The 9,293-nt window shown below is 29.6% G+C and overlaps 1 protein-coding gene across 5 annotated transcripts in view; it reads left to right on the plus strand.

Moving 5' to 3' along the window:
- LOC108556507 (actin-binding LIM protein 2-like) overlaps window positions 1-7,476 on the plus strand; it is a 34,105-nt gene extending 26,629 nt beyond the window's left edge. For 2 of the 5 annotated variants that reach the window (XM_017912672.1, XM_017912679.1), the window contains 7 exons: window positions 1,706-1,951; window positions 2,097-2,165; window positions 4,791-4,983; window positions 5,413-5,658; window positions 5,843-6,080; window positions 6,144-6,319; window positions 7,346-7,476. In XM_017912672.1, coding sequence (XP_017768161.1) covers window positions 1,706-1,951; window positions 2,097-2,165; window positions 4,791-4,983; window positions 5,413-5,658; window positions 5,843-6,080; window positions 6,144-6,319; window positions 7,346-7,461 — 1,284 coding nt within the window. In that variant the 3' untranslated portion in view covers window positions 7,462-7,476. Of the gene's footprint in view, window positions 1-1,705; window positions 1,952-2,096; window positions 2,166-4,790; window positions 4,984-5,412; window positions 5,659-5,842; window positions 6,081-6,143; window positions 6,320-6,788; window positions 7,085-7,345 lie in introns of those variants that run through there. The other 3 variants (XM_017912647.1, XM_017912656.1, XM_017912664.1) reach the window with 3 other exon arrangements.
- The last annotated feature ends 1,817 nt before the right edge of the window (window positions 7,477-9,293 follow it).

A 9,293-nucleotide genomic window follows, 5' to 3' on the forward strand; every position in this document is an offset into this window, starting at 1 on the left:
TAATTTACTAACCGATATTAAAGTTATTGACAGATATTTGACATTAGAATGATCTAAAATATCAATTAATTTGAACTAATCATTATATACAATTTGAGTTGGAACTGGTGCTAAATGTTATCTGTCAATTCTAAGATATTTTATAGAACTAATTTTAGTTCTTATAAGATGTATCTATTTCAAATACTTTATATTAATATTTACTTAAAAATACGAAAAAAAACAGAAGGTTATTAAAAATATTTTAATTTAAATTATTTTGATATTTGAGATTAAAATGATCTAAATAAACTAATCATTATATAAAATTTGAGTTGATACAGCTGCTAAATATCTATGAATTACAATATATTTTATACGATTGATTCATTTGAACTAATTTTAGTTCTAATAAAATTATCTAGTTGAACTACTTTCAAGTAACTCAAGAAAGATGATTTTTAAAATATTTTAATTTAAATGATTTTGATTTCCTAACCAATATTAAAGTTATTGACAAATATTTGACATTACAATTATCTAATATATCAATTAACTTTAACTTAACATAGCTGCTAAATGTTATGTGTCATTTCCAAGATATGTTATACGACTGATCCATTTGAACTAATTTTAGTCCTAATAAGATGTATTTAAACTACTTTATACTAATATTTACTTGAAAATTCGCAAGAGAAGATTTTTTTAAAATATTTTATGTATTGACAGATATTTGACATTAGAATGATTGAGTTGATACAGTTGCTAAATATATCCTGTCAATTCTAAGATATTTTATACGACTGTTTCATATGAACTAATAGAGACACTTAAAATAAGTAACGTTTTGACCATTACGTTTGGAAACGCTTTCAACAGAATAAAACACCTGTTTCCCATTAACAATACTCCATAAACTATGTCTAATTGCAATTTCGCCGTTTTCCCCGAGTAATAAATGTATATATAAAAGTCATTCATCTTTCAAGAGGTTTTCCACCGGAAAAAAAGTGTTTTTCTTTTTGCGCATCCGGTCGTTATCGAGCAATGTCAGGAAATGTTGCATAACTTCTTTTAAGTCGCCATTAAATTTATGTTAAATAAATCACCTGTCTGCATTCGTATTTCATGCATTTATTCCATAATTACTTCCACTATGACTTTTCATTTAATTGCAAACGTAATTTCAATTAAATACTCTTATCATTTCTAACCTTTGACCCATCAAAATCGCATTCATTTTGATAAAAGTAAATTAATAATTTCGTCAGCGTTTTCACATCATATAAATAATTAACATTTAAATGACTGTTACATTAATCATCACTTTAATTTGATATAGAGATATTCCAAGATCGGTGTATTTGAACTAATTTATACTAGAAAGACTAATAAAAGTTCGATTGCTAGTTTATTTGAATTAATTGATGGAGAGTAGAAAAATAATGATTACATAATCGGTTTATTTGAACTAATTAAAAAAATATTTGAACTATTTTTACTAGTCACTAAAATATAGATTATTTTTAATTAATTGATGCAAATGAAAAAAATAATGATTGTATGTGCGGTTCTTTTGAACTAATTATCATTTAATTTAAGTAAATTAAAAATTTAATTCTTAGTTGATTTTAACTAATTTCTAAATGAACAAAATAAGACTAATAAAGCTAATTTTTTAATTAACGATTGATTTGAACTAATCAACTTTTTATGTGTGTTTTAGGCTGGAGATAATCATCATTTCCATCCGACTTGCGCCCGTTGCACCAAGTGCGGCGATCCGTTCGGAGATGGCGAAGAAATGTACCTCCAAGGAGGTGCCATCTGGCATCCGCGATGCGGTCCAGGACCAACGGAGAACGGACAGATCCTCAACGGTCCTTCCGAGACAAACGGCCACTGCACCTACACCACGGACACGACAAGAGATTTCGACAGGATGAGCAGCTCCGGCGTCAGCGATATGCAGGTAAGCGCACACATCTTGAAGACAACAAAAACACACAAATCTCTTTTTCAATCAATTTCATTTCACCACATATATCATTTTTTTTCTCTCTCATTTTCGCCTTCTTTTTCGTTTTATTTTTGAGTTTCGCATGTAATTTTTGCAGTTTTCAATTCGTTCCCGCACCCCTAGCTTGAATGGTTCCTTGTATAGTCCAACTAGCATGTCCCGGAAGGTTTGTTTATTTTTTTTACTTTTTTTTTATTTAATATTATTTTTTACTATAATTACCGCCTTTGTTTCTATTATATAAATTTAGTAAAGTATTTTAGAAACGTTACTGTTACACGCATATTAATTGATTATTCGCTCGTTTTATCTTTTAAACTTCAAATTTTTAGTATTTAAGCCCTTACCTAAAGCCGGCTCTGTATAATTCATACGTATAAAGACTAAGGATTATTCAACATATTCCACTGTTTAAACACAGGTGTTTATTGAGTTGCATAGTAATGGATTTGTGATTTGATAATTACTATCGTATTTGATCTATAAAATATTGAAAATAAAAATATAAAAAGGATCAATTATAGGAAAAATATGTTTTTTCTGTAATTTTCCTTTAAATTACATAAAAATACAAATAAAATGACTTAAATATTTCAAATAGTAATGTCACTTTTATGACGTGTACAAAAAACAATAATTCAATCTGTTTACTATTTTTGCTTAGTGAAATGCAAAGAAAGGATAAATTTGTAAATAAAAATAGCAACATTTACAAGAAACTTTTTATGAAATATAATCATCAATATTAAATTCTGAAAAAAAATAATGTAAAACTTTATATTTTCGAAATCCCTCTAGTATATTTGGTGATTTTAATGTATAAACAACTTACATTTTTTGTTTATTATTAGTTTCTCAAGTATAGATCTTGTTAGTGCTTTAACAATCGAGATTTTCAAGATAATAAAACTATCTTGTAATCATACTATAACTACAATAAAAATTTAGAAGTCCACATTACATAAGACAACTTAAATTTAGATAGTGGATCTATCTTATTGCAGTTGTCTTTCAATAATTACTGTTTAAAAATAAAGATTATATAACGAATGAATTATGCGAGAAAATTCATGGAAAACTTTCGTAATTTAAAAACCAATTTTCTGGAATTGGAAATGTGATGAGTTGTTAGGTAAAACATATGTCATTTTTTTCGTTTTAATTATAAATTGGATTTGTTCATCGTAACTGTTGAGTGAACATATTTACTTTGTGTTTAAAAGGAATGTCTCAAGTTTTAACAATGACGGTAGTGACAGACGTATGTACAAAACACAGATTAGTTCTATATTTGTTGATGATTTTTCAATTATTTGATCACCACAAAGAATATAAATAGAAAAAAACATTTATATTCTTAAATTTAAAAAAATATGTAATTAACAATTGATACGAAATTCTTTGTAGTTTGTAAGAAAGCGTATAGTATTTAAGACGTGAATGCTGGTGTGTCTAGACATGAATTCGCGATGATTCACGAGTCAAACAGAAGATAATTGAATTCAGTTCGCGTTTTCGGCAAGCGTTTCTTGCTTCCACTAAATACCGTTCCATAATTCATTGATAAATTAATCACATCGACTGTTGTTATTTATGAATGAATGAAACATAAAATAAACAATCCAGACATGAGTCACATCTTAAAGTCATTATCAAAACAAAAATATGTTTTGTTTATTTTAGGTTAGGATGATGTAGGTTAGATTTACGCTACATAGCTGTAATGGATAAAAAAAAATATCACAGTAATAGTTCTGTGCTTTTACTTAATTGATTGAGAAATAATTAACAAAAACTATACGTAAGAAGACATGACTCGCTTTGTATCAAATATTTTCTAGAATTGAACATTTTATTTCATTTTTACTATTACTGTGCATTTTCCAACTAGATTTGTCATTTTTTAAATGATAGTTAAATTTTTTGTCAGAGATCAGTGTTTCCTAAAATGTGAAAAACCAGTGTTTTTCAAAATTTTTGTCACCCGACTCAAGATATTTTTTACTTTGACCCAATTGTTTAAAAGATACAAGTTATGACACTTATGACGTAAAGTGACAGATGTCATTTTGATAACCATTAAAAACGTTAACGCAGCTCGAATGTTGAGAACTGCTGCTGTAAACAAATTTTAGAAAAATTATAACAAAATTGTCAAACAAAGGTAAAATTCTGAATGCAAATATCGTTTTGTTGAAACATCCTAAATCGAGTTACATAATTGACTTGAATACGTTTCAGTTGGAATTGCAAATTAGCGATGGATTGTATGCAAAAGTTTATCCGTTTGCATAAAAGTGGCGGTGTGGCATAAACGAGTTTAATTAATGGAACGTTATTGGAAATTACATTAATCAATTACTCAGTTGCGTCTCCTTTAATCTCGGACACGCAGAGATTTGTTGTCCACTCCGACAATGAGCGGTTTGTCTTCAATTATCTCGATTTGTTATCCTCTGCTTTTTAGCATTATTTTATTACGTTTCGGTTTGTTTCAAAGCGTCTCATTGTGCAGCGATAAAAGCCGGTTATATAATTATGAATTTTCATATAAGTACAGAGGACAAAAACTTGCGCAATCGACAACAACAATTAAACGCGATGATGATGAGGATTGACGAACTGGTTTCGTCGGTTATGTAAAGCGCGTCGTTTCGAGGTTCTATTTTATTTCGCTGATTGCACGAATTTCTGTTTTACGATATTTCTCTTATATTTTATATCTTTCTTTTATTATTATTCATTTATTTATGTGTGTATTTTTTTCTATTCGTTCTTTGAACGTGTGCAGCATTATAGTTACCGCACTCCGTCGCCCGGCCTCATTCTGAGGGATTACAACAAGTCGGCGACTCTCGCAGACGATATTTCAAGAATTTGCACCTATAGTTACCTAACCGAGGAGCCCACCCAAGGGTACCTGAAGAGACCCATCGATCCGTACGATAAGCAACCGATGTCGCCCCATTTCCATAGACCAACATGTAAGTCAAATTCAATATTTATTCATTTCAATCTGCAACTTAATACTCGACAAATTCGACGTAAATCACACATATTCCATACTTAATACATAAAACTTACCAAGTATTTTTTAAGTATTTCATAGTGATCACTCTTTCAATTTGTTTAACTTAATGTAAAATTTTGCTAAATTTTTATTTTTTCGATTTTTTTTAAACAAAAGTTCAATAATTTTTACGTATTCATTCGAACTTTATAAATATATTAAAATTACAAAAAAATAATCCTAATTATAATTTCCAGAAATATTGATTTTTGTAACGTCTTCACGTTTTATTTAATTACTCGATAACTATATGAGCAAATTACATCATCGAATACTCAAATTAAAGACAAAACTGTGGTCTTTCCAATAAGACTGTTGACTTATTATGTTTTTATTTTTTTAGCTCAAAATTCATTGAGGGGAAGCCAAGGAGCTGGCGGAAAGTACGGAAGACAGAGCAGATCCGGGATGACTGTTCTCGTCGATCAGATCAGAAGCGAAACGCCAAGACCCAAGTCTCCGCACATGAACAACGAGGAGCCCATCGAGTTGGCGCATTTCCCGGGCGCCAAACCGCCGAATCCCAACGAGAAACCAAAGATTGAAAGGGACGATTTCCCAGCACCGCCTTATCCTTACACAGATCCAGGTAAAACAACATCAAAAAATCCATTTCATACTCATTACTTATTGATTTGAACTTATAAATCAAAATTCGTACTAATAATAACTTAAAAACAGATGGCGCTGTAGTAGAATTCAATGCAATATAGTCTTACAGCGTGTAATATTGTATTTTTTTTTAATGTAAAGAGTTTATGTTTTATGTTTAGAGAGGAGAAAGCGTTGGTCGGATACATACAAGGGTGTCCCTGTGTCCGATGAGGAGGACGCCGTGGACGGTGAGGTGCGAACTCCTCAGGAGATCATGGATGAGAAGCTGAGGAGGGAAGAGCAGGAGCTGCTGAAATGCGCGAGCGGCATCGGCAAGGTGTTCCTGAAGGACGTGAAGGAACGCGAGAAGCTGAAGCAGTGGAAGGCCGCCAATTTGGATCCGAGAAACGCTTCGAGGTAAATCACATTTCATCATCGTCTTCATCAGAAACGTCATCTTAAAACGCTGAATCCTTGCAGAACGCCATCAGCCAACAAGGAGCCGACTTATCGTCTTCGCTACGAGTCTCCGGTTGGAGCGAGTCCGTCTAGGAACCTTGACCATCCGAAGCCATTCGACGAGGACGACTTCGACAGAACCATCAGCTGTCGCTCCTCGATGGGACGTTCGATCGGACAAATTCCTAGTTACAACGGTAAGAAACTTACAGGAATTTGCTAAGATTCAATATGAATTACAACAACAAAAAAGATACGAAAGAAAAAATAAATAAATAAACGTAATCTGAGAGGTTTCTCAAATTGGTTTAACAACCCGAGGTGAGGAACAAAATTGAGCATGTGTCGATTTTATTTAATTTTCTTGAATACACACATCGTTTATATTGAGCATGCGTTTTATAAAGATAAATTTTAAACAATTTTCAGGATTCAAATTTTTAAAAAATGTAAAAATTTCATAAATTTATCTTTATAACAATAATATCAATGTCGCCGTCGTTTGTGTGTTGTGTTTCGTTGTCGTTTTGTTTTATTTATTTTTTTAATTATCTTAAATTTTGCATGCAAATTTTTGTTTTTTTTTTTGTATTATTTTTGATTTTTTGTTTTTTTTTTCCTCCTCTTTTTTTTGGTCTTGTGTATTATAAACGAACAAAAATACAGTAGTATCTTCGCTCCGAAACGTCCCGAGGCCCGGATACGGACTTAAGACATCCACGTTACCAGCAAGAAACGATTACGTAAGTACTGTTGCAGCCTACGCCATCCATAAGTGTTTTCAAGCGCAATATGGGGAAACAACAAAACCGAAGAAATGCATAGAAAATTCATCTAAAATAAATCAAAAATTTCATTCTTTGAAAAATTCTCAGTTTTGGTACTTAAATGTTCGTATGTTGTTTTCCCGTTTGCTTTGTTAATCAATCCATTCACTCCATTCATACACAAACACACACACTTAACACGTCTTCTTCTCAACAAGAACAAAGTAGATGTCTCATTTGAAGCGAAAGGACACACGCAGGTTACGTTGTTGTAATGATTGTTGTTACTGTCGATTTTTCTCTCCTCTATTCTAGTATATTTTTATATTATTTGATTTATTTATTTTTTATTTATTTGCCTGATTTTATTAAGTAATCTAATCTGTAATTTAATCGCTAATTGCTGCGACGATCGCGTCTAATTAATCTAATTAATTGTGTTTGATTCCGATGCAGTTGTAAGCGCTCTCCGGCACGTTCCTAAGCCAGGCTACGGCTTGGCCCCAAGATCTCATACCTTCAGTTCATCTGCCGGTAGTTACACAAACATACCTGTAAGTCCCAATGTGTGACCTGAACGAATCTCATACAGACATTCAACACACAAATCGAGAAAGTTTTGTTGTTTGCAAATGCATGCGTACATGTAGACAATACAAGAAAATCCACGCACATTTAACACGAGAAACAACATTTGTGTTTTTTTGTATACTAAAAATGAACGTAGTTTCAATCATACGTCATTATTTTTAGAGTAATATAATTGGAATATCATAATTTAGTTATTTAGTTAATCTAAGTAATTAGAAACTAGAGATTTAGATCATTTAGAAACATTTTTTGTGACATTATAGAATTTTAAGGGTAATTTTTTCTACTTACCAAAAATAGACAATTATTGATTAAAACTAGTTAGATTTAAATCATTTATATATTTTTTAGTACTTGTTAATATTACATCCTATAATATATGGAAATATTAAAATAATGAAGAATTAGATGGTAAACTTTACCGAATTATTTTTTTTGGCGCCTAACGTGGGGCTCCTTTTATTATAATTTGTTAAAATTTTTAATTAATTTGTCATTAGAAGCAATTAATTATTGGCTTAAAATATATTCAATAATAAATTGATTGGTCATTAGTCCTTTAGTCAAAAGGATTTATCAATTTTGTAATTATATTAATACATTTAAGAACGTTTCTCAATGTTTAAATGCGTGTTTAGGTTTGTCTTGGATTTTTTTTATACAATTAGTAGATTATTGGAAATTTACTTTTAATGAAAGATTGATATCTGATCGATTCGTTAATAGTTAACAGTTAGAGGATTTACAAAAACACAGTTTCTCACACATTCAGTAATTGACAGAGAAGAAAGAAAAGTATAATAACTGAAACGAAATTGATACATTTTCTAAGGGAATTATTTTATTTCTATATTACCTACATGAATTAGTGTATTCACCAAAACGTTTCTATATTTTATCACTTTATAACAATTTTCAAAAACAGAGAAAAACCATCAAAGTTGTAACAATTTTATTGAATCAAATTGATAAATGTTCCATGAGAAATGAGAAATAAACTAATGTATTCACATACAAAAAAACAATTACTTTATTGTTGCTTCTTCACTTCTTCAGATTGTTTTAGAACAAAGAGAAACCATAATTATTTGAACTAAATTGATACGTTTTTCTTATGAAAAACACATGAGAATGTAATAATTTTAAGACAATTTTCTTTTTAGAAATATTTAATTATTAAATTTATTATTTTGAACGAAATTTTGTACACAAAATTTGAAAATTTTATTCTAGAAATTTGAAATAAGTTTAATTTAAACAATAAAAATTACAAAATGTATTATGTTTAAACTAAATTTTGTACAAGAAATTAAAATTATAAAATGTCAACGTAAATTGGCTTTGAATAAAGAAAAAATGATTAGATTTTGATATAAACACTATAAAAGATAAATACGTACTTGAATATAGTTTGCATTTTGCATTAATTAAATAAAAGAGAAACTTATATAGGTTAATGTATTTAATAATTTATGTACGTCTATAAAAATGGAAATATTTTATGTTTTTGATTGTTTTGTTCAAGTAGTGTGATAATATTGTTAGTACACACTTAATACGTAAAATATGCAAATTGGATACAATGATTTACATTTCACAAAGTGCTTAAGAAAATGGTTATGCATTTATGCATACTGCATCGTCTATTACTTGTACATTATACTGAATTTATTTTGAAACAAGTTAATCAAATTAAACTTGCAAAATCCAAATTTTAACTATACATACTAATAAATATTTCGAGAATATAATTCATGATTTTATTGATATTAAAAAATACTTTTTTTTACACATTTATTACAATTTGATTTAA

The sequence above is a fragment of the Nicrophorus vespilloides genome, unplaced genomic scaffold (genome assembly GCF_001412225.1).
Source record: "Nicrophorus vespilloides isolate i.1.1-1 unplaced genomic scaffold, Nicve_v1.0, whole genome shotgun sequence".
In the NCBI taxonomy this organism is placed as follows: Eukaryota; Metazoa; Arthropoda; class Insecta; order Coleoptera; family Silphidae; genus Nicrophorus; species Nicrophorus vespilloides.